Below are 25195 nucleotides of genomic sequence, written 5' to 3'. Positions count from 1 at the left end.
ATCTGGAGACTTTGCATGGGTCAGTCACATGATGTTTTCACTTCAGTGACACACACACACACACACACGCACACACACACACGCACAGCCCGTACCCTGGGGCCTTGTATGACCTCATACCATTAGTTGTGGGGTCTGCAAAACAGATGTGCACAGCTTTCTCTTTGTCCACATACACACACACACACACACACGTACATACACACATGCATACACACACACACACACACACACACACACACACATTCATTCACACACACATACACACATACAAACACACACATAGATTGTATGTATACTGTGCAGAAAGACACCAGTGTGTGCATTACCATGCCTGAATGAATAAGACAAAAGACAGAGAGAGAGAGAGAGAAAGATAATTAAATAGAGAGAGTGAGAGAAAGCAAGAGAGAGAGATAGAGTGAGAGGAAGTTGAGTGCAGTTGAGAAAGTTTTGAAAGGTGTGAAGTGAACGTGGAATCTACAGGGATATGCACGTCCTGAGATGAGTCTGAGCAGGCAGGGGGCGGTCTCAGGATGCACATGGTAGAGTGAGGGGGGTTTGGGGGGGCCGGGGGGGGGGGGGGAGCAGGCTCTAGCCCCGTGGAGCACTGGGGGGGTCAGTTCTCTGAACCTGGGGTCCAACATACCCTTCTCCGGGTACACATCCTCACTAGCAGTAAACCTCACCCCCTTGCCGTCGAACACTGGCCCGGGGCCAGGGAGCAAGGAGGTAAGGAAGGAAGGAAGGAAGGAAGGAAGGAAGGACAGAGAGAGATAATAAAATAGAGATTAGAGGGATGGGGCAGAAACAGAAGAAGTAGAGGAGACATAGATAAGATAAGATAAGCATTGTACTAAGAAGAAGCCTCTATTGGTTCTGGGGGCTTGGTGTATCACACACAGGTACAAACAACTCCAGCTTCTGATTTGTGTGCTGCAGAAGCCGGGAGGCTCTGGGATCCATCTTGGATCTATGTTTGAACAGTAGAGTGGGCTGCTCTCCTGTGGCTCTGGGGGGATTCATTTTACAGCAACACACAGCCTCCATGGCAGAGTTTGTCAAAGGACTATTTAGGGCTTGTACAACAGAGTGCATCATGGGATTCTTTGCTGGAGATACTCAGTCATGTTAAGGGGACTCAAGGGAGTTGTAGTCCTGTCAAATCCTGAACCAACATAAAAATATCGTAACCCAGGCCCGTGAAAACGTAGCTCTGCCACGTCTCGCTTGAGAGATGCTGCTGCAATTTCAAACACAAAAAACGTCTCCCCATAATGCCAAATCATTTCACGATGAATTGCTAAACAAAGCCCGAAAAACAACATTACTAGGAAGATTAACGAGCACTCCTTTACATTAACATTAACATTTAGGGCATTTAGCAGACGCTATTATCCAAAGCGACTTTCAATAATTACATTTGTCAGAAGAAAGAGAAACAAAATGTCGCTGTCGGTACAGTAAGGATGTTCATAGAACCAAGTGGCAAGCACTAACAATCGCTAGGTTGACCCATTCCCCGTACACAAGAAAGACAGCGAGGATAACACGCTACACAATGCTAGGCATTATTTTTAAGCGCAAGGACGCACGACATACAATTATTGCGTACATTTAGTTCCCAGTGCTCCTATGCTCCCAAAATGGCGGCGGCCATTGCGATCTGACGTTGTGTTTCGCCGGCTGAAAGTTCGGGAGTGAGGGACATGGGCGTACCTTGTGCGTTCTGGGACTGGACGAAGGTCCTGATGAGCTTGTCTGTGGCCTGCGTGTAGAGGGATAGGGCGTAGTGGAGAGACAGCAGGTCGGGACTCTTCTCCAGGAAGGTCTTCTTCAGACCCACGCCCCCCGCGTGGAAGTATTGCTGAGGAGGTCAACAAGAAAAAGGAACATCATGATCGCATGTTTAGAGAAGCATACTGCCTAGTGACTTTGTACCTGCTCCCTTCTAGCAAACATTTCAAGGTGTGGAAACAGATGGCATCACACGAGCACAAACACAAAGTGAAACTTGAAATCAGTAACGTGTGTACCTTTATGGTGTCCAAGGCGAGCTCAATCACAGCACACTGTTTGGGTGACAAGGCCTTGGCCTCCTCTCGGACCATGTGCTCCTGACGAGAGAAAGAGAGGGAGAGAGAGAGAGAGAGAGAGAGAGAGAGGTTCACAAAGACTGCCATGTTAAGCTGCATCTCATGCAGACTCTTGATAACATATAGGTGAAGGGTGAGAGCTGAAGTTAAGGGTGCTTCACCTTTAGCTTGGACAGCTGTCCCAACTCCTTGGCAGCATTGAAGATGAGCTGCGTACCCTAGAGGAGGAAAATGGGACCAGGGAGAAAGAGGGAGAGGCAGAAAGAGTGACGGAGAAAGATGGAGCGAACAGTTGTGAGGTGGAGGGGATGACAACGGGGAGAGGAAAAGGGAGGAAGAAGAGAGAATGAGACCGGGTAGTACAGAATAGGTATTTGAAGAAGAACAGACGAATCATTGTCTTCAGTAGACACAGGGTCGTCCTATACAGCCTAATAGGACACGCAGAGGACAGGTGCTACTCATGCAGTCCGAAACAACAGCTCAAGACTTGCCACGAACACTGGTGTTTGACTTGGTTGTGATTCCGGTATCTAGTGCGAGCAATCCTCACATGCACAGACTTGCATACACGGACCCAGAGTCGCAGGTAGAAGTTAGTTACTGAACTGAAGGTCAAGAGAGACATACAAAATGTTTACGCACAGGATTGGAAGTTGTGCAACGCGCACGCACACACACACACACCTATACATCTACACACACACACACACACACAGACACACACCTATACATCTACACACACACACACACACACACACAGAACCACACGTGGCAGGGCGCTGAAAGGAGTCAATGTGAGAAACACTTATTGCTATACCACTATACCACATAAATATATATAATGTATATATATATATATATATATATATATATATATAAAAGATAAATATATATATATAAATAAATACACCCCATCTTGTAGTTTTCTGTGTGTGTGTGTGTGTGTGTGTGTGTGTGTGTGTTTGTGTGTGTGTGTGTGTGTGGAGGCACACAACACACACGGGGGAGATTTCTCTTCTGGAGTCATACACTGTTCTCGACCAATAGGAGACGAGAGAGACGTCCACAGTGCCTCATGCTGGGGTTCAGACCCTATGGAGTCTGCAGCGGGTCACACTCTGCGTCTCACCCAGACTTCTGTGTTCGGGTCTGTACAGGACCACAACAATGCAATGCATTATGGGAGGGTTTGATTCCGCACCAAAGTGAAGTTAGTTTCGAATTGGAGAATGATTAATGCACACACTTTTTCTATGTTGTAAGTCCTTGCACTTCAAAATACGTGCAAGGACACATAGTACATAGTACTATGGTACTTAGTACTTAGCACTGTGTAGTTTCTTATCCTAGCTATCTTTGTTGTATACGGGGAATGGGTTAACCAAGCCGTTGTTAGTGCTTGGCACTTGGTTCTATGAACATCCTTACTGTACTGACAGCAGTATATCGTTTCTCTTTCTTCTGACAAATGGACTTATTGTCACGGCTTATTACTGGCGACAGAAGTAGCAATGAAACGCAGAGTGCAACCGACCCAAACGCTATAGAGACTCAGTCATGCCAACATATCATCTTTGTACGTTACTCTTTTACTTAACAGATCAGGCACAAGTAACACGAGGGGGGGGGGGGGGGGGGGTGAGAGAAATAGGCCGGGGATACAGATGTTGTTGTCTACCGAGTAGAGAGTTGAGGGCTTTGGGGGGGTTTCGTAGTGGGGGACGGAGACACAGAGAGACAGAGGTAGAGAGACAGGACACATGGAGCTGGAGGGATTTCATCCTTACATCGCTGTGAGACGCATTCTTCAACCTCCCCTGAAAAGAAAGCAACTTGTTAATACGTTTATGAGGTCATGGCTGCAGCCCTCTGATTGGCCAGTGTCTGAGCACCATCGGCTAAGTGGGATGGTGAAAATTACCGTGTGTATAAAGGCACACTATTATTAAATATTAATACGACTATGAATACACATTATGAATATGGGAGTTTGCTTCAACTACATTGAAGCAAACTCCCATCCTACATTCATATATATTTAAATGATCCTTTTAATTGGATCATTCTTGTATGTCATATCCCTGATTACTTAACACTACAATTGCTGCTACAGCAAAAGAGATCAATAATGTTTAAATAATACACATTTCCTTCTGAGCTAAACTAAGAGTGCAAGGTGTAGAAGAAAAACACAAATAAACTTGCTGTGTAAACTAATGACATTGTGTAGGGAAAGAGAAAACTACGGGAAACACAGAGTAAGTGTTTCAAAAGGGGTCTTCCACGACGCTGGAGAGTTTAAACCCAAGGTGGGTCTGACCAAAGCAAACCACCACCCACAATTTCTCCGGGATAGCCACATTGATCAACATATCCCGCGACATACTGTCATGAAATAATCATCATCATCATCATCATCACTGTAGACACAGCCAAACATGGAACCAAACTAGGACAGACCAACACCACAGGCCTGCAGAGGGACATACAGTACAGTACGGTGCAGTACGATGTGTACATGATACCCAGAGAGAGACCGGAGTCTCTCAGAGGCAAGCAACAAACCCACATAGGGAGTCACATTTCAAACAGGTGAGGGAGGTAAGGGGGAGAGGGGGGGGAGGGAGATCAGGACACCGAGAAACCAAGCAACCCAGGGGTCAGAGTCACCCCGCTCGAGGAGGCCACAATGCAAGGAGAAGAGGAAGAGGAGGTAGGAGGAGGAACGACAAGGCCAATAACGAGACGCCGGGTGAGGAAACCACTTCCTGGATCAGGAATGTGTTCAGGAAAAGAGAGCGAGAGAGAGCGAGGAGAGGCATCTGATTGGTGGGGAGGGTTGTCGGGGAGGAGGAGGAGGAGGAGGAGGAGGAGGGACCTATCCATACCAGTCAGGAATGCACCATGCTTCTGCCTCCATGTGGAGAGACAGAGGTGGAGGCAAACAGGGGGGTGTGGTGGGCGAGAGAGGGGAGGAGGGAGGAGGAGAGAGGAGATAAGAGTGGAGGAGGAGAACAGAGAAGGAAGAGGACAGAAGAGAGGAGGGAATAGGAGGAGAGAAGAGAGGACAAGAGGGACAGGACAGGCCCGTTTGGGTCAGGGTGTTCGGGGGGGGGGGGGTCATGTGGGATTGAACAGGGGAGATTTGCAGCCACATATAGCAGGGGACTGACCACTGTGGACGGACAGACAGACACACACGCAGGACTGCCGTACTTACAATCATCTGTGGAGGGAGAGCGGTGGGAGCAGGATGTGATAGTAACAACAACCAGAGAAAAGGGTCAGTCAAGCTGCAAAGAGCCCCACATCAGTCCAACGCTGAGCTAGAGAAGGGCCGCGGGCCCCTGGTGATTCATCAACTAGTGTATTGATCCTGGTGTTGAATAACATAGGGGCCAGTCGATCAGTTCTATCAGTAGCTATGCTCTTTTGCCCCCTGAATTTATGACTTTTCTACCCAATCTATAAAATAAACGTAAAAAGCAATAAATGTGGGTATGTGTAGGTATGTGCAGGATGTAAAATCGTATAACTGCTGCCAAATCGACGACTTGTGATGCAGATTATAACCAATGCAATTTCAATAAACCCACTTTATTTAAAGCTGACACTGAGTTACTGCTGCTAGTCATGCTAACCTCCAACTGAATTCCTGTTGACTTGTGAATGATATGAGGCTCTTTCCTTAATAACTAAACACACAAATAAAAACAGATATATCAAAAAAACTAAACAAAACAGGTGGCTGCTTTCCAAAATGTGTTCAACGTCAAATGAGCCCCAGTTATTTCATTGTTTACATCTTGGCAGAGTTTCGCTCGTCATGTATTTCGAGCGGAATAGCAGAGAGTACAGACATCTTGGAGAGCAGCCATGAGCTGGGGTTAGGATGGTATGGTGCACTGCCTCTTTCATTTTGTTCCTTGATTCTTTTTGTATCACGTAGGGAGTTGACCGAGGAAATGTATGCAGCAAGGCATTGTTTAGCATTTGGTCTCCGCCATGATAAGAACCCACATAAATCTCTGCATCATAAAATGTCTGCCATGGGTTCCACCTCCTCTGTCCTGTCTTCTTGCCGGTTTGAGATGTAGGAATGTGTAAGAATGTGCGTATGTGTGTGAATGTGTATGTTTATTTGTGTATGTGTGTATGTGTATTTATGTATTAGTGTGTGTATGTGTGTGTGTGTGTGTGTGTGTACACAGTTCTATAATGATTTAATGCTCCAATCATTACCGAGGCAGATCGAAAACCATCTCATCACATTAGTTTCCTGTCGAGTAACACAGCGACACTCCACCGTATAAAAGAGCAGAAAATCTGTCTTGAGTCATTGCCAATCCTGGAAACTGTGAGCAGTGCACGTTACGTGTGCATGTGTGCGTGCGTGCATGTGTGCGTGCGTGCGTGTGTGCGTGGGTGTACATTTCTGTATGTGTTTGTGAGTGTCAAAGCAAAAAGAGAACCCAATAAAGGCTAGATTCCAGTCTTTTCATGTGCCTGAGCTGGAACAGTCGTTCCACTTATTGATACGTACAAAATATCATGTGTCCCTTCGAGTGTGAAGCTACAGGGTGTGATGTTCAGCACGGCCAAGAGAGAGGCCGTGCCCTCACCGTCTGGTCTGTGAGCGGCGGCAGTACGATGGTCTTCTCCATGGTGTTCATCACCAGCTTCCAGAGCTCCTTCAGCACACGCTTCAGCACCGTCTTCTCACAGATCTTAGCGAACAGCGTGAGGCTGGAGGGCGGAGACAAAGGGGGAGAGGAGAGGAGAGGGGAGAGAGGAGGAGAGGGGAGGAGAGGAGAGAGGAGAGGAGGGGGGAGAGGAGAGGAGAGAGGAGGGGAGTGACGGGAGAGGAGGGGAGAGAGGAGGGGAGAGGAGGGGAGAGGAGAGGGGAGGAGAGGGGGGAGAGGAGATCGGAGAGGAGGGGAAGGAGGGGGGAGAGGAGAGGAGAGAGGTGGGGAGTAACGGGAGAGGAGGGGAGAGAGGAGAGGAGAGGAGAAGAGAGGAGGGGAGAGGGGGGGAGAGGAGGTGGGAGGAGAGAGGGAGGAAAGGAGGAGTACAGAGCAGAGGGCATAAAGATGGCTTGATTTCTCCTGCCAATATACAACTATAACAGCAGTGGCATTAAGATGCTCACACCCACACACACACACACGCACACGCACACACACACACACACACTCGACTCAGAGTGACACTAGAAGTGTTCTCCTCTCACTTGCTGTCCAGGAACTCCATGATGGGCTGCAGCACGTTGTCTGCGTCCTGGGCCACGCTGCTGGCGTTGCCCACGCTGGCTGTCCCCTTCACCTGCCCCAGGATGTCTCCCATCTGCTTCACATTCTCCTCGATGTGCGGCTGGAAGCTGCAGGGACAAACAGGACGTCTGGGACTGGGAGATCTACACCACGAGGTCTGACTCATCAGGCCTGTTCCAAAGCATAGGACGCTTCGAGGTTCGAGTTGTATTTGTCAAATGCACATTAACAGGGTGTGTGTGTGTGTACGTGTGTGTGTACATGTTAGGGTTGGGAGGGAGTGTTTCTGTCTGTCTGTCTGTCTGTCTGTCTCTGTGCGTGTGCGCGTGTGTGTGTACCTGACAGAGAACACTCTGCTGAGATCGTCCATGACGTTGTTCAGTTTAACCTGCAGATCTTTCAGGATGTCGCTCGCCTCCACACACAGCTGAAGAACACACACACAAACACACGCACATGCGCAAAAGCACACGTACACGCACGCACATACACACATGGTTTGTGGCTTGCCTATGAACTGTTAATTGGACCCCCCACACACGCAACCACATACACACACGCGCAAGCAAACACACACAAACACCCCCCCTCCACCCACACACACACACACACACACACACACACACACACACACACACACACTCCTTCCGCTCGGCTGTGCAGTGCCGACTGCAGGGGGGAGAGAGGGAGGAGATCCACTCACGTCTTTCCCTCCCATGGCTTCAAACATCTTCTCCAGCTGCACCCTCAGCTGCTGAATGTTGTTGATGAGGATGCAGGGCTGAGGAGAGAGGAGAACACAACACAGGAAGCCCTCAGTGGGGGGGGTCTCTCTCCTCCAGCCACCGGCTGAACAGAACCACCACCGGGGCGGGCGTAGCGGCCGGCACCGCCGCCACTCACCACTTTCTCCATGTTGACGTAGTTGGCGAAGCACTTGGAGATGATGTCAGCGTAGGACAGGAGGACGTTGCTGATGGTCTGCAGAGGGAGAGAGAGAGAGGGGGGGGGAGAGAGAGAGAGAGAGAGAGACAGAGAGAGAGAGAGAGATAGAGAGAGGGAGGGGAGAGAGAGAGAGAGAGAGAGGGGGGGGGAGAGAGAGAGAGACAGAGAGAGAAAGAGAGGGAGAGAGAGAGAGAAAGAAAGAGAAAGAGAGAGTAAGAGAAAGAGAGAGAAAGAAAGAGAGAGTGAGAGAGAGAGGGAGACAGAGAGAGAGGACCCATTTAATAAACAAAAAAACAAACTCATCTTCTTCTGAGTAAAGTAACCCTTCACTCACTCACTCACTCACACCATTGCGTCACCACCCGTGAAGCTGGTGATCCAGAAGGTTCTGCCTACCTTGGCGAACCTCTTCATGTAGTGTCCCACGATCTGCGGGTCGGGGCACTCCAGCTTGCGGATGATCTCGAAGCTCTGGTTGAGCTGGGAGAACACGTCCACCACGGAGCAGGAGAACAGTGCGTGCTCCGACGTCACCTGGAACTGCAGCGCAAAGGGGGGCGCAGAACACCGCTCAGGAACGCACAAAACACCGCTCAGCGTCGCACACAACACAAGCTCAGAAACGCACAAAACAGGGTTGCACAAAACAGCTGCTCAGTAAACACCCCAGGCATCTCGGACAGGAGATATATGGACATAATGTGGGGGGGGGGGGAGCTGAAAGCCAATGATTGTGATCATGGCCGACGATTTCCTTTTTCATGTGTTCATCATCTAGCCCTGTGACCGGCACCCTTCGGTGGTGCCGAGGTTACGCAACAGAAATGCAAATATAATTTACATCAAATTTAAACTTTCAAAAAATGTAGAATTTATATGATATTGTATCCGATTTTTTTAATCAGTTCATATTATGTTTTTTATTAGATGTCAGTATGGTTCCGTATCACTGCTGAACTTAAACTAATCCAGTAGATCCTAACAAGCTGACAGACTGACTGACAGACAGACAGACAGGCAGACAGACATGCCGTCTGCCAGCCTGACAAGAGGCAGCTTGAGTCCCCGGTATATTGTCTGCTGATTGGCTGGCGGCGGGCTGCCTCCGCTCTAATTGGCTGCAGTTGAGCCGGTACATGCTCCTCCAGGGTGTCTGAACATTGAAGACACCTGTCTGAGAGAAGGCCATTAATTCCCCAAACCCTGCTGTCGTCATGTTGTCTCTCTCCAGGAGTATGTTCCCAACCTGGGCACCAGAACTTTAAAAGTATCCCTCGCCCACGTTACTCCTCACACTTTTACTGCACCTGGTTAATCGGTGAAGATGCCTCGACAGAACCAGCCTTGTGAGCTAATTGCTAAGGAGACGTTTAGGAATAACAGTGAGGATGTACCCGGTAAAGGGAGAGGAGAAGGAGGAGACAAACCCTCAAAGGCGGGAAAACAGTGGGGTCGGAACAGAGAGGAGCAGAACAGACGAGCAGACCATAAGGGAGTAGGAATGAAACATGTTTTACCCCGTCCTTTTTGTCTCTCTCCAGAGCTCCGTGGAGGAAGTCTCGAGACACCTCTTCATTCTCATCCAACCACTGGATGACAAATGGCTCGAACCATCTACGGGGGGGGTCAGGAATAAAATTAGATATGTTTGATCAGTCTGCGTGTGTGCGTGCGAGTCTATGTGTGTGTTGGTGTGTGTGTGTGTGTGTGTTGGTGTGTGTGCATGCGTTGGTGTGTGACTGTGTCTGTGTGTGTATGTTTGTGTGCGTGTGAGCGTGGGTGCGTGCGTGCGTGTGAGCGTGCGTGCGTGTGTGTGTGTTGGGTGTACTCACGCAGGGTACTCGGGCACCCTGCTCTTGAAGAACGGCAGGTCCTTGCAGTACTCGTTGTACAGCCACTTTACTTTAAAGTGCAGGTTCATGTAATCGGCGCTCTTACACAGCCGGTTCTTCTCGTGCTCTGAGGGGAGGCAGACAAAGGGACACACGTCACCGCTGATTCTCTCCGGGTCCTGGGGGATATGCGAGGGATGCGAGGGAGCGAGGCTCCGTAGCGATTGAACTGGCCCTCACCCTCCATGGCGTACTTCATGTCCTGAGCGAACAGGTTCCACATCACCTCGGCGCTAATCTTCCCAACGTTGAGCTCCTGAGGAAACCTTCACATGGAAGAGACACACCGGACGCTGTTACAGAAGGGAGTCGATAGGACTGCTCTCCTGCCTAGGCGGAACCTTTGAGAGTCGTTTTAAAGGGTAAGTGGAGATAAGAATCCTACAGAGTTTCACAAGGTGAAAACAGACCTGTTCAAATGGGAGCCATCGTCAGCCAAGGTTTGCGTCAGATACAGCATATTTTGCACAGCATATTGATAATTTACATTAACATTTACAATTGGGGCATTTAGCAGACGCTTTTATCCAAAGAGACTTACAGTAAGTACATTTGTCCGAAGAAAGAGAAACAACAATATATCACTGTCAGTACAGTAAGGATGTTCATAGAAACAAGTGCCAAGCACTAACAATCACTAGGTTAACCCATTCCCAGTACGCAACAAAGATAGCTAGGATAAGCTACTACATAAACAAGCACTTTTATTTATTTTTAATCACATAGACAGTGTCTCTAGCAGACAGATAAAGCGTGAGCCGATAGAGAAGGCTCAATGAACATACTGGTTGAGACAAGGAGTGTAGGAGTTCTTGTCCTCCTCGATGATGGACACGATCAGGGTGATGAGTTTGGACCAGAAGTCCAGGTTCTTGATGCTGGGCCCTTGCTCCTCGGGGGGGACCACCCCCTGCTTGGCCTGGGGGGGGGGGGAGGGCAAAGAACATCAGGGTCCATGGAAACCATCGCCGTGACAACCGTCTCCCTGGTAGCATTTGTACACTGGGCCTAACGGAGTGAAACCCTTGGTGGTTGGTATGACTCCAATGGTCTCATCAGGACTCACACCGTCCTAAGAACAAGTGTTCCACCGGAGAACCAGACTCAAAGGAGCATCATGTGAGAACGAATGAAGAAGCACATTTTGCAGCTTTAATTCCAGGAAGCATCAGACACAATTGAAGACACTAAGTTAGGATAGTCCATGCATGATCCTCGAAATATCTCCACAAATGTCTGCTAAATTCAGAAGGTTTTTTTTTAGCACATTTTAACAGCTTTAATTCCAGGAAACATTAGACACCATTAATACACTACTAAATGTGCTAAAAGAAAACCGTCTGAATTTAGGAGACATTTAGCAGACATTTATGGAGATATTCTGAGGATAATATATTGACCATCCTAACTTAGTTGCCAATTCACGGCCAACTGCAGAACATTGGCTGAGGTTGACGCGGAACAGGGAACGACGATAACACAAAAATAAACTTAATCCGACAACGGCCAAGAACCAAAAATAGGTTTTATGGCACACTGGCCCACCGGTGTGGGAGTGGGTTGAGCCAGGGTAAAAGCACCTTGACATATTCTTTACAGAGCCTCGTTCAAGTTGTTCTCTGCAGACAGAGTGGTGTCTGCCAGGTGGAGTACTTGAAGCAGGGGCAAACAGGGACATTGGGACTGCAGGGGTTGAAACTGAAGGAGGGGATTCTGACTAGAGCATGTACATCAGGCGGCTGTGTTTACTGTGGGATGCATGGAGGCAAGCATGAATGGAACTGATATTTTAATGAGAGGCAGAAGAGATCAAACCAACATCCCCCGCTGGGGTTTTTGTGCAGACAGTGGAGTGAGGACATTATATAAAGAAACTCTGAGACTCAGACCCAGACAAATACACACACACACACACGCACACACACACACACACACACACACACAGTTCCCCAACGTTTCTCACCGGGTCTGTCTGGTACTCTCTGCTGTAAAGTTCGTGACAGTTGTTGAAGATGTACTCGTAGGTGGAGTTGAGACACGCTTTGACACAGTCCTTCACCACCTGACTGGCCCTGGGCGGCGACTGGAGCTCCTGGACCTGATCACAGACGACAGCAGGAGTCAGGATCAGGAATCTTCAGGGGGACTCATGCTCTATGGCCTATAGCGAAAGCCATGTAGATAACCGGTCAATCATTTCGGGAAATTTTAGTTATGCAAAAAGAAAATACGTGCTAAACTCAGTCACCAGGCAAGGACAAAGCTAGGTTTAGTAGTTAGTAGGTTTGAAGGTACTTTTTGATCCACACGTTCAAAGCAACTGCTGATTTCAGTCATCAGCATCATCAAAATGCATTGCCAAACACGAATCATGACCAAATCCAGAGGATCATCCCGCAGCGTTGAAATACCTTCTGCCTTCTGAATCCTGCTGGCCTGACCTTTGCTCAGGACTCGTGTCCTAAACACGTGTTCAAATCCGCCTCCGACAACTGCTAGTCGAAAACCACGGAACCTTGACGGGAATCGGGAGAACCCGATGCGAGAGGGAGGGGGAGAGTGAGGGGGAGAGGGAGGGGGGGGAGAGGGAGGGGGGGAGAGGGAGAGGGAGAGGGAGGGGGAGAGGGACAGGGAGAGGGGGAGAGGGAGAGGGGGAGGGGGGGAGAGGGAGAGGGAGGGGGAGAGGGACAGGGAGAGGGGGAGAGGGAGGGGGAGGGGGGGAGAGGAGAGGGAGGGGGAGAGGGGGAGGGAGAGGGAGAGGGGGAGAGGGAGGGGGGGGAGAGGGAGGGGGGGAGAGGGACAGGGAGAGGGGGAGAGGGAGGGGGAGGGGGAGAGGGAGGGGGAGGGGAGAGGGAGGGGGAGGGAGAGGGAGGGGGGGAGGGAGAGGGAGGGGGAGGTGGAGGGGGAGAGGGAGGGGGAGGGAGGGGGAGAGGGAGGGGGAGGGGGAGAGGGAGGGGGAGAGGGAGGGGGAGGGGGAGAGGGAGAGGGAGAGGGAGGGGGAGAGGGAGGGGGAGGGGGAGGGAGGGAGAGGGAGAGGGAGGGGAGAGGGAGGGGGAGGGGGACAGGGCTCGTACCTTCATCCTGAAGAAGGTGATGCTGGTGAGCAGGTCCACCGTGGACTTGAGGTCCTGCAGCCTCTCAGGACTGCTGGCGGGGAAGTTGTTCTGCGGCCAGAGAAGCGCAGAGTGTAAACCAATAGCGAGGCCTGTGTGCGTGAGGATGCACGTGTGTGCACGTGCCCCTTGAAGCCGTGACGGTGTGCACGTCTGTGTGTGTGTGTGTGTGTGTGTGTGTGTGTGTGTTTGTGTATTTGTGTGTGTGTGTGTGTGTGTGTGTGTGTGTGCAGGCGGGATCCTTGCGGTTTCTCTCGCCCCACACCCCCGGGCCTCCTTGGGATTGGGAGTGCCGTGCCCGCCCGTGTCGGCGGATGTGTCTGAGGAGGTGTGATCCTCGTTTGCACATCTGCCTGCTCGGCTGCGCCGCACCAAGAGAACGGTGCAGGGACAGACAGACCAACCGGACCTCAGAGGACGAGCAGAGGGTGAGACGTCTGCATCACGTGCGTCTGAACTCCCCACTGTGTGGTCGTGGTGGGGGCCGGGGTGTAATAAACACCAAGGGTTGACTTACTTCGCACTGAGTATCTCAGGGACTCATTGGAGATGGCAAAGTGCAAAAGGGACACACTAACAGTTTTCCTGGCAAACTGTTAGAGTCAAAGCCCCAGAGAGAAGCCGTGTTACAGGGCTGGTCTAGACCACGGTGTTATACTGAAGCAGGGGGAGAGTGCTTCCACCTGATTGCCTGCTGAGTCATTAGGAGCCCACAGGGGCCCCTGAAACGAACAGAGACCAGGGAGACTAAAGGCTTACAAGTGGCTCGCCTGACACGATGCGCACGCGCAAAGCGTGGAATCACTGCACTGGGACCTGGAGTTGTAGCAGAGCTAATTCATAAAGTCTTCATGCACTGTGGGTAATGGATAATGGATAATGGAAGGCCTTTTGGACCTTCATTAAAGGATTGTATTTCTAATGCTATTAAGGAATATGAATAGAACGGCCACAGCAAACAATTTGAAATATTCATTCAGTGTTCAGGGTTTTCTTACATCTAAAACAATATGAAACTGTCCTTTGTATAAAAATGTAATTAAAAAGAAATTGTTATTTATTTTGTAATCTAAAGAAATACCTTCACTCATGTAATGTTAACTCACAAATTGAGCTTATAGTTGAGCTATAGGCCCACACAAAGTAAAAGAAAAAGAGAGTTACCCGGTACATGGAAAGGTCAATCCTCAGAGAGTTATGGAGCTGGTCCAAGAGTTTGACAAATCTCTCTTTCTGTAAAAGGAGCAACAAACACGGTTAGAGACATCAGAAGGTAACCAATGGACTGCATTTATACAGCGTTTTTCTAACCATTGGCCACCCGAAGCGCTTTACCATATTGCCTCACATTCACCCATTCGTGCACACGTTCACACACCGACGGCGGTGTCAACCACACAAGGCGACAGCCAGCTCGTCAGGAGCAGTTGGGATGAGGTGTCTTTGCCAACAATTAGCAAATTAGCTGGCCAGTAAGTCAATACTATCCTACACTAGATAATATAACCATATGGTGCCAGAATGCAACTATATAACAGCTAAGAAGGCCACAGGGCTGATTAGAGAGAGTCCGCTGACGCTGCGTCAGATCATTCTCTGTATTTTAGGGTGTCTCACCCCGAAGTTGGAGGCAGCGAAGCGGTCTGAGGCGGAGACGTTGTTGGTGGCCTGGGTGGTGTGGGCGTAGTAGGCGTTGATGTTGGCCAGCAGGGTGCTCATGACCGCTGGTACGCCCGGACACATGTACTTAGAGGACAGGCAGGCGAAGTGGCTGCAGACAGACGGTCCACAGTTAACCTCAGACAGATGCACTCAAACATCATCCTTCAATCAATGAACATTTACACCTGCACTTTTTTAAAGGTGACGTATTATAGGACCAGGTGTGAGTGTGATTAGCCGTTACAAGCCGTTTTGAAAATCGGCCTCTTCTGACATCACAAAGGGGTGTGTCCACATAGATGATTGCTGGATAGATCTAACGCCTAATCACACTCACACCTGGGGGTATAACATGTCACCTTTAAGGAAAGCAGTAAATCAAGAGTGGCTCAATGTGACAGCGGCGTAATTTGATAATTTGTTAATTTACCAATGCTGTTCCTGATAAGGTCGAACCTCTAGACGTGAGCGACGTCACATTTCAACAGAGTTTCCGAGGGTCGATGGGTGGTGACTCACGTCATGGCCTGGTAGATGGACTCCACTCCGTAGCGCATGGCGAACTCGTCCACTATCTCCTGGGGCGTCTCCTCAAAGTACACCTTCCAGGCGTCGTCCCCTTTGGCGTCGGGGATCTTCACCACTCCGGTGTTCTGGATGTCCGTCACGTAGTGGAACAGGTTCTGGGAGACACAAGAGAGTTATCCTTTATTGTCTCTTTTTTGGGGGGGCAATTCTTTCATTGCTTTTGACCCATCCAGGAGCCGGTGAACACACACACACACACACACACAGAGGAGTGACCTCTTCAGAGGTCCACACACATGGGGGCACACACGGCACACACGGAGCAGTGGGCAGCCGCAGTGCCGCGCCCGGGGAGCATGTGGGGGTTTCAGGTGCCTTGCTCAAGCGCACCTCATCCGTGGATGAGGACGTAGGAGAGTGCTGCACAACTACTACTACCACCTCCACATTTTTGCCTACCGGTCGGGATTCAAACCGGCCACCCTCCGGTTACTGGTCCAACTCCTTAACCAGTAGGCCACGGATGAGAAGAGAGTTTTGTAGGACTGAGAGATTAATGTCCTGCAGACTATTCATTGTGTTCACATCCAATGCGATGTATCTGTATATGAGCCCCTTGGATCGCATACTGGTGGGGGATACCAAAAACAGACCACACTGCAACAGCACCAGGAGAGTAGTTATCAACGGACCAAGAACTGAATATTTTCTGAGCTGTGTTAGCTTATCTGTCCTTTATAAAAACTTTAAATTGTCTAAGGGCTTTGCCCTGGGAGTTGTCGTTCTCACAAAAGTCAACAACCCGCTTCCTCTCTAGAAGCACTCTGTTATAAAACAGTCAAGGGGACGGACTTGTTTGATGTGAAATTTTTCAAAGCGAGGGAGAGAGTGAGATAGAGGGAGAATGAGGGACAAATGGAGAGTGAATGAGCATACTTCGTGCAGGCAGGTGTATTGAACGTGATATGGAGCGACGGTCTCCTCTCCTTTGATCTCCACGTTGATGTGCATCCGTATGGCGCCCGACACCGCAGACTTATCCGTACGCTTGTCTGGGAAGAGCGCAGAGAAGCGTCAGAGCACCGAGCCTTTCATTTCTGGCTAAGCCGTCCAAACATTGCAGTAATGGTGTCAGGTAGATGAGCGTTGGCAGGAAGCTACTGTGTGTTCTGATATCGGTTCATATCCGTCCACCCATCCATCTATCATCCAGCCATCCATTCATCATCCATTCGTAAACCCATTCCTGAATCCATCTGTCCATCCGTCATCTATCCATTCATCTATTTATCTATCCATTCATCCATTCATCTATTCATTCATCCATCCATCCATCCATTTATCCATCGTCCTTCCATCCATTTCAGGAATGAAAGAACAGTATCTAGTTGTTTGGATGTTCCCAGCACAAAGAGAATCCCAAGTGTGTGTGTGAGTGCCAACGTAACCCGGATCTAACGGGACCACACCCACCTAGGTTGTACCAGACGTCCATCTCCCCGCTTAGCGTGCGGACCTCGATGATGGTCTGGCCCAGGAAGTCGTCCGACTCTCGCTTGAACTTCTGCTTCACGCGAGACTTGATGTCGTCGTCCTCGTCCCAAACGCGCACCTTGATGCGGTCTGAGGAGTTGTGGCACTCGCTGCAAAAGCCCAATCACACGCCGAATCAGTCCGGCGTCCCATTCTACACACACTGCATCAGTCCAGCATCACTCCCTAACATTATCCGACACACCAGCCGTATCAGTCCAGCATCACTACCTAACACAACAACCTACACACCCACCGTGTCTGTCCAGCATCAAGGGGCTAACAGAGAGCTACAAACAGCTACAAATCAGTCTTAACATAGGCCAACTCACACTTTATCAGTCCAGCAACACGTTCCTGACATAAAACTACACACACCTTAGCCTCACAACACAGAGAAACCTTTCTCAATTTGATTGCGTTTGGACTCACAAGTTGAAGTTCTCCTCCCAGACGGGGTTGAGGTTCCCGTAGATGGTCTTCGTCCTCTTCTTGGTCTTGCCCACCTGGACGGTGACGTAGGGGTCGCTGGAGCCGGTCTTGTCCTTCGCCTGGAGGCCCTGGGCACACAAAACTAACCCGGACGAGACACACGCACAGAAGAAGAAACTTAAGCTATTAATTAGTCTCTATTAAGATGCTGATTAAAAACTCAATTGAAGAGAGGTTTTTAAATGGTGCTTGAAGACGTTCGTTGAATTTGCCTCCTGGATTTCCCGAGGCATCCTAATCCCCGGTTTAGAGACATGGTTAAAACATGAGCATCACCAACTTTCATTTAGTTACTGATGGTAACCTGCCACAATGAACACATGAACCTCACCGATGAACACATGAGCCTCACCAATGAACACATGAGCCTCACCAATGAACCAATGAGCCTCACCAATGAACCAATGAACACATGAGCCTCACCAATGAACACATGAACCTCCCCAATGAACCAATGAACACATGAGCCTCACCAATGAACACATGAGCCTCACCAAAGAACACATAAACCTCATCAATGAACATGATCCTCACCAATGAACACATGAGCCTCACTAATGAACACATGAACCTCACAATGAACACATGAACCTCACCAATGAACACATGAACCACACCAATGAACACATGAACCTCACCAATGAACACATGAGCCTCACCAATGAACACATGAACCTCACCAATGAACACATGAACCTCACCAATGGACACATGAACCTCACCAATGAACACACGAACCACAACAATGAACACGATCCTCACCAATGAACACATGAGCCTCACCAATAAAAACATGAGCCTCCCCGATGAACACATGAACATATATATGGCTCACCCGTGATGCTGATCTTGGCCGACCACTTTGACGTGCCGTCCAGCACGCTCTGCTTGATCTGCTTCATGTGCGTGACGTGGGTCGCCTTGATGACGGCAAACACCTCCTGGATGAGCTCGAAGATCTCTGGCTTGTTCCTCTCGCGGATCTTCATGCGGTCCTTCAGAACCATGATGATGTTCTGCGTGCGGTCCTCCGCACCATGCTTGGAGCTCTTCTCCGCCGCCCCTGGTGGTGTGGAGGAGGAACATCTCCGCGTTTACGCCAGCACTTCGCACATCAGTACATCGGGTGCCGTACAGCCGTGGTTCTCAAAGCGGTTCTACTAGTGTACCCCATCTAAGATGCCATTTTAGCTGAGTACCCCCATCACCGGTACAACAGTTTTTTGGGAGAAGAACAAATAAAATTAACCTTAAAAATGCATGTGCATTCTATTTGGCGGTGTAAAAATGAAGATTAAAAGGATGCAAATACTGAGAATTTAATGAAAAAAATGGCCGTGCTATCCTTATTTTTTATAAATTTTTTGGTACCCCCTACAGTACTTCACAGTACTCCTAGGGGTAGGCATACCCCCATTTGAGAAGCACTGCCATGGAGTATGGCTTCCAAATTTGCCTTATAAACAAAACAAATCAAGCCCTGACAATAGCTGATCACAATGTCAGCGTAATCTAACCACATTTATCTCGGCACTGGTGATGATTCTGCGCAGAGGCCACGGGAGAGGTCAATAATTCATAAACCTGCCGGGAAAATACAGAGTCAAATAGATTACATAGAGGGAGGAGGGGCTGTCTAGGAAGACTAACTGCTTTTAATATCCTTCTAAGAGATACAGACCAAACAAAGAAGGAGACGTAGGCAGAGGATTACCTGCCGTGCCAAATGGCAGCGAGAGAGCGCAAAGATGGACTAGATACAGAGTCATTGCGATTTTAAATAAAGCTGCTGTCAGCCTGGAGCCTTCAAACAGCCACACAAAAACCCTTCTACTTTCCATTCTACATTCTTCATATATTCTGCATATATTAACTGTAAAGGATGTGTCCATGCAGGCAGGACATTCAAGAGGGTTCGGTGGGTTCTGCTCTCAGCCTGATGGTTCAGAACCACTGTTTGCTTTGCAAGATGCCCCCCCACACAACCCTCTCAAGCACTTATTGTATGTTGGACGTCCTGGCACTTAATGCCTGCCCTAATTGTATGTTGGACGTCCTGGCACTTAAAAACAGTACTTAGCATCATGTAGCATCTTATCCTAGCTATCTTTGTCGCATACGGGGAATGGGTTAACCTACCGATTGTTAGTGCTTGGCACTTGGTTCTATGTACATCCTTACTGTTCCGACAGCGATACATTGTTGTTTCTGCTTCTTCTGACAAATGTACATATTGTAAGTCGCTTTGGATAAAAGCGTCCTGCTAAACGCCCTGAATGTAAATGTAGCCTCCCTCTATCCGACAGAGGCCGGAGAGGAGGCGACGTGTCCCTTAGAGAGCCGCGTGGTGTCGTACTTTGGAGGCAATCGGCGTTGAGGAGGTCCTGGCACTTCTCGTGGCACTTGACGCCGCACTCGGTGCAGCGCATGCCCTGGCGCGCGATGCCCCACAGCAGCCCCTCGCACTCGTAGCAGTAGGTGGGCGTGGTGGCCGTCCACACCTCGAAGTTGTGCGGCGTGGTGCAGGAGATGGGGTAGATGAGGGCCTGCAGGGTCTTCTTGTACACGTGGCTCTTCTGCCGAGGTGGAAGAGCAGACGGGGATATATGGTCAATGGTAAACGGGCAGCATTTATGCAACGCTTTTTTTTAACCAGTGGCCGCTTAAAGCGCTTCACAATTATTGCCTAACATTCACCCAGTAATCAGTCCCTCCAGAAAAACGCGATTATGTGATCGCATAATTCAACGCATAATCAGCCAAAGTCTGCATATTCATGCGGGGGCCGCATTTTTTCAAATATGCCGCACTTTCACCGCATAAATTGCCGATTTCCGCGCAAAATATGCAGGGCTTGCATGATTTCATAATCCCCGCAATTTCGTTGCAAAAAAGTCACATATATCTTAGCAGAAATTTGAAAAATGTTGCGTTTACTTCACACAACAGCAGCCATTTCCCCCTGTTGCCATGGGAACGTTATGAAGTGACGTAATTACGCGACGTGAATGTCTTCGAAAAGCTGCATTTTCGCAAGTTCCCGCCTTTTTTCGCAAGTTCCCGCAATTTCATTGCATAAATATGCCGCACATTTCATCGCATTTTTTAAGAAAACGTGCCGCATAATCAAGGATTTTTGGCCGTAACAATCACAGAAAACCGCCGCATTTTTCTGGAGGGACTGAGTAATGCAAAATATTAGTTAAGTAAATTCACACACCGACGGCATTGTCAGCCACGCAAGGCCACAGCCAGCTCCGCTAAGAGTTTGGGTAGCACCATCGCTGGTGAACCTCCAGAAACCATTGCTGTTTCTGATTGCTAGATTGCTAGATACATATGTATACATACATATATGTTTATATATATATGTATGTTTTTTAATACAAATGGAGTTTGGTTGAGTGCGTAGTGGGTCACTGTGGCGGGCTACTGACCAGCTCTTCGTTGTGCAGGGTGCTCGATGTCAGTGCAGACGTGATGCCCGCCTTCCTGGAGTTCTGAACCAGAGACTGAGAGGAAAAGAGAACGCATCACTTCCTGTTGTGCACACAAGCCTATCGCTTTCAAAGGAGCTTTGATCCAAAACAGTGAGGTCCTCTAGGACTGGAGCTATCATTACCACAAACTTGTTCTCCAGAAGTACTCAGACACATCAGAAGATGGCCAAGAGAGAGTATAAAATGACTACTTTCTAAATAATACCGTTGGTGTTACTCACCATAGCCTGTGGCGGCAACGTCAGAAAAGGAGGAAAGGAAGAAGATGAATTTAGTGTAAATTTGGAGCATGAAAATAGGAGATTTTTGGGGAATGACAGAAAAGATATTCAAAGTTCAACACAATCACCTGCCTGTTGTGCAACGGTTAGGGAATTTATGATTGGAAAACAGTTGGTGATTCCACACTGTGTGCAGTTGGGTTATTGTGTACTCATCATTTAAGGAAATGCATGCAGAAGCATAAAGGGAGGTGAACCGCCTCAATAAGAAGGCTCTCAGGCTTCTAAATCATCTCTGAATGAACTGACTGTAAGTCCTTCTCCTCATGTCGTACCTGGACAAGCACAGCTGACCATTTATGAATGCGACAGTGAGTATGTGTGGACGTCTCTATTTGTGTGTGTGTGAGTGTGTGTAGTAAAAATCCTTTGACAGGTAAGGCTCTAGGGAGAAATAGAGCAAGAGAGAGGGAGGGAGATAGAGAGTGGACAGAGACATCACGTGTGTGTATGTGTGTGTGCGTGTGTGTGTGTGTGTCTGAGTGGCTGGCGTCAGTGTGTGCGACTGGCACCACTGTGTGTGGGACAGTGCGATGTATTGAACCTGACAGAAGGTTCTTGGCTATGAATGAGTACCGGCTGGCTGAGACAGGGCTGTTTTGTCACAGGTCTGTCTGCGGAAAAATCGATAAGGTCACAGGAGGAATCGAGGGTGACAGCTGAGTACCTGTCACCAAGGGAGACTCAGTCCCAGTGTCTATATCCGCCGGTGCACGTCAGTCACTGAACGAGATTGCAGGGGAAAACAAAGGAAGAAGGAGGCGTCCCTCCATCAGAGTGGATGCAGATTATGAGGTTGTTTTTTTTTCACACGAATATCCCTGCCCCTCACCCTGGGAAGCATTCATTGCTGCTTTGCAATGACAGATGCAGAAATATGGACGTAGCGTTCGGGACGTCACCCATTGGTTTGCACGTAAGGAAACCGTAGGTAATGCGTTAAGGCCACCGTCATGGCACGAGATTTTTGCAACCAGCAGAGAACCAACCTATCTATCTACCTACCTACCTACCTACCTACCTACCTACCTACCTACCTACCTACCTACCTACCTACCTACCTACCTACCCACCCACCCACCCACCCACCCACCCACCCACCCACCCATCCATCCATCCATCCATCCATCCATCCATCCATCCATCCATCCATCCATCCACCCATCCATCCATCCATCTATCGACACATTGAACCAGACTTTTGAAAATACATATTAAGGAGATGAACTACCCACTGTGATCCTAGACAAATGAAGGAAAACAAATATTATTTTTGTTTTACAAAAAAGTATTCCCATTGTTTCCCAGAGTAAGACGCTCTTTCTGCATCAAACCTCTGTGAGGGCCCTATAGGCTGTTAGAGGGACTACATGTTAGTCACTTCCAGCTGGGTTTCACCAACAGGTGGCATGGCTGGTGCTTGGTACATGTCTGTGTGTGTGTGTGTGTGTGTGTGTGTGAGTGTGGGGGGGGGGGGAGTGTCGATCAGAGGAAGACCCTGGGTCCGTGCACCCCTCTTCCTAACTCAACGGCTCTTACACCAACCCCCCCCCCCCCCCCACACACACACACTTCTCAGCACACCTGGGGGCTACATGACTCACTTGGCAGCAGGTATAAGAAGGTCAGAGACGAGTGCAGAGAGAGATGGAGAGAGAGTGCAGAGAGTAGAAGAGGACGAGAGGGAGCGCCGGGATTCATTCAGACATGGCTGAATGAGGATGAGGAGAGGATGAGGAGAGACAGCTGCCGTGAGACGCGCAGCAGGCCGGGTCTGGCCCGATGGTAATGAAACTCACCAGATCCCTGACCAGAGGCATGGCTTTCCTCTTCCTGAGGTCTGGCATGCTGTCGATGCTGTACAGAGCTCCGCCCACACTGAAACACAAACACAAATCCGTTCAACTCTTCATATTTAGAGGATATTATTGAAAGGTGGACCAAAACTGCCTTTGGTTTCGACTTTCCTTTGTTTTTACCTTTAATGAGACGATTCCTTTTATCACACTGCTTGATTTTCCGAGATAATGTAAAAACATTTTATATTCTTGGATGAGTTGTTTAGAATGAAAGATCGATACGAGAATATCAATATAAGGATGATCAGTAATGTAAATAGTTACTACTAGTAGTAGTTCATTAATGGTGCAGTTCCTCAGGATCAGTTATTTGTATAATATACAGGATACAGTCAGAGCCGAATCTATTTACCACTCAAACCATTCACTACTTTGTCTGTTTGTTCTTGCTAGCCGTCAACCTGAAGCCCAACCGTCAACGTAGGCAACAACAACGACAACAACAACAACGACAGCGTCACCATCAACATCCCCAGCCTCAGTTACGTACCCCGCGGAGAGGAGCAGCGATGCGATGCCCACACTCTCCCCCCGAGCCTGTGGACGTCCACAAAGGGGCGAGTGAGTGTCACACAAGCGCCATCGACCATCAGAACATCAACAGAACAGGATTGCATTGCACACAGTGTATTTTGAATACCCCCCCCCGCCCTCTATAGAACTACTAGCTTCCCATAAGTCAAGCCAGGCCTAAGCTAGTCTTAAGTCACATTATAACGCTTGACATTGAGAGTGAGACTTTTCTCTCATCTCTATATTTTATATATTTATTTCACAGACGAGATGTCTATAAAAGCGGCTGCCATGGCAACGGCGAGTGATCCCCCCGGTGACACAGAGGACACGCGACCGGGGGGGGGGGGGGCAGAGTGCTATGATGAGGGAGACGAGCGGGCACTGATCACGGCCGTCAGAGCGGCGCCGTAAATGACGCTCGTTACTGTGGGAGGGGCTTCTCGGCGTTCCGTCAGCGCCGTGTGAGAGACGGGGCGCGTGCTCTGTGCTCTGCATCCTCTCTCGCCCTCCAAAGAGGCACGACAATACGAGAGTGCGTGAGTCACGGGGTCTTTGGTTCTAGGGGGGTTTTGTGTGTTTGTGAATAAGATGTCATCGCTGAATGGTTTGGGTTTACCTTGAAGTGTAAAGCACTTTGCTAAATGAATACAATTCATTCTAGTAAAATAGACAGAGATGCCATTGCCGGCCCTGAGTGTAAAATGACAGAATTACACACTGCCCACTGTTGCTAAGTAACTATCACGTACACATGCGTACCCTATGAGCTACTAAAAGTAATGAACAGTCTAAGCCACACCCACCTGAAGTCTTGCTCCAGCCCAATCAGAACGGACAACATGCAAATCGACACAGGGATGGCAAACGACTGAAAAAGTAATATAATGGCAGACAACACAAGGGATAAACACAACCAATCATGAACAAATAAAGCAACAAAGCAACAACATCAACGCACACAGTACTGGAACCACTTGAGTCAAAGGAAGGAGTAGCACACTGACCAACACAAGCTAGAGAGAGAGAACACCCAGGGGCATGCAGGGGTCTGATTGGTCACTGAGCTCCAACACCACAGAGGACATTTAGACTGGAGAAGGGACAGCTACTAGTGGAAAGATCTATGAGCACACACACACACACAGATACACACACACACAAACACACACACACACACACACACACTTGGACACACACACACACACACACACACCACATACAGACACACACACACACACGTTGACACACACACACACACACACACACACAGACCACATACAGATACAGACACACACACATGTTGACACACACACACACACACACACACACACACACAGACCACATACAGATACAGACACACACACATGTTGACACACACACACACACACACACACACACACACTACCTCTTTCAGCTGTAGCCGTACCCTACTGCAGAGGCGGAGCCAGTTGGCCTTGGCCCTGGCTCCGCCGGGCTCCATCTCCATCCTCTTCGGGAAGCTGTTG

At 49.0% G+C, this 25195-nt stretch overlaps 1 protein-coding gene across 1 annotated transcript in view; it reads right to left on the bottom strand.

The window, feature by feature from the left end:
- LOC307077870 (protein unc-13 homolog A-like) overlaps positions 1-25195 on the bottom strand; it is a 30386-nt gene that overhangs the window by 4971 nt on the left and 220 nt on the right. Inside the window, exons 2-29 of the mRNA XM_079739359.1 lie at positions 25096-25189; positions 23665-23711; positions 23115-23193; positions 20972-21046; positions 19891-20110; positions 18370-18597; positions 17475-17616; positions 16983-17152; positions 16446-16561; positions 15501-15664; positions 14937-15090; positions 14484-14552; positions 13281-13370; positions 12170-12304; positions 10992-11125; positions 10387-10472; positions 10147-10273; positions 9832-9928; positions 8711-8854; positions 8249-8350; positions 8073-8150; positions 7708-7796; positions 7330-7476; positions 6722-6845; positions 3887-3916; positions 2258-2314; positions 2037-2117; positions 1720-1867 (exon numbers count right to left, since the gene is read on the bottom strand). Coding sequence (XP_079595485.1) covers positions 1720-1867; positions 2037-2117; positions 2258-2314; positions 3887-3916; positions 6722-6845; positions 7330-7476; positions 7708-7796; positions 8073-8150; positions 8249-8350; positions 8711-8854; positions 9832-9928; positions 10147-10273; positions 10387-10472; positions 10992-11125; positions 12170-12304; positions 13281-13370; positions 14484-14552; positions 14937-15090; positions 15501-15664; positions 16446-16561; positions 16983-17152; positions 17475-17616; positions 18370-18597; positions 19891-20110; positions 20972-21046; positions 23115-23193; positions 23665-23711; positions 25096-25176 — 3214 coding nt within the window. The 5' untranslated portion in view covers positions 25177-25189. The remainder of the gene's footprint in view (positions 1-1719; positions 1868-2036; positions 2118-2257; positions 2315-3886; positions 3917-6721; positions 6846-7329; positions 7477-7707; positions 7797-8072; positions 8151-8248; positions 8351-8710; positions 8855-9831; positions 9929-10146; positions 10274-10386; positions 10473-10991; positions 11126-12169; positions 12305-13280; positions 13371-14483; positions 14553-14936; positions 15091-15500; positions 15665-16445; positions 16562-16982; positions 17153-17474; positions 17617-18369; positions 18598-19890; positions 20111-20971; positions 21047-23114; positions 23194-23664; positions 23712-25095; positions 25190-25195) is intronic.

Source organism: Pollachius pollachius (assembly GCF_949987615.1).
Source record: "Pollachius pollachius genome assembly, chromosome: 7".
Lineage (NCBI taxonomy): Eukaryota > Metazoa > Chordata > Actinopteri > Gadiformes > Gadidae > Pollachius > Pollachius pollachius.
This window is presented reverse-complemented; position numbering and strand designations above follow the sequence as displayed.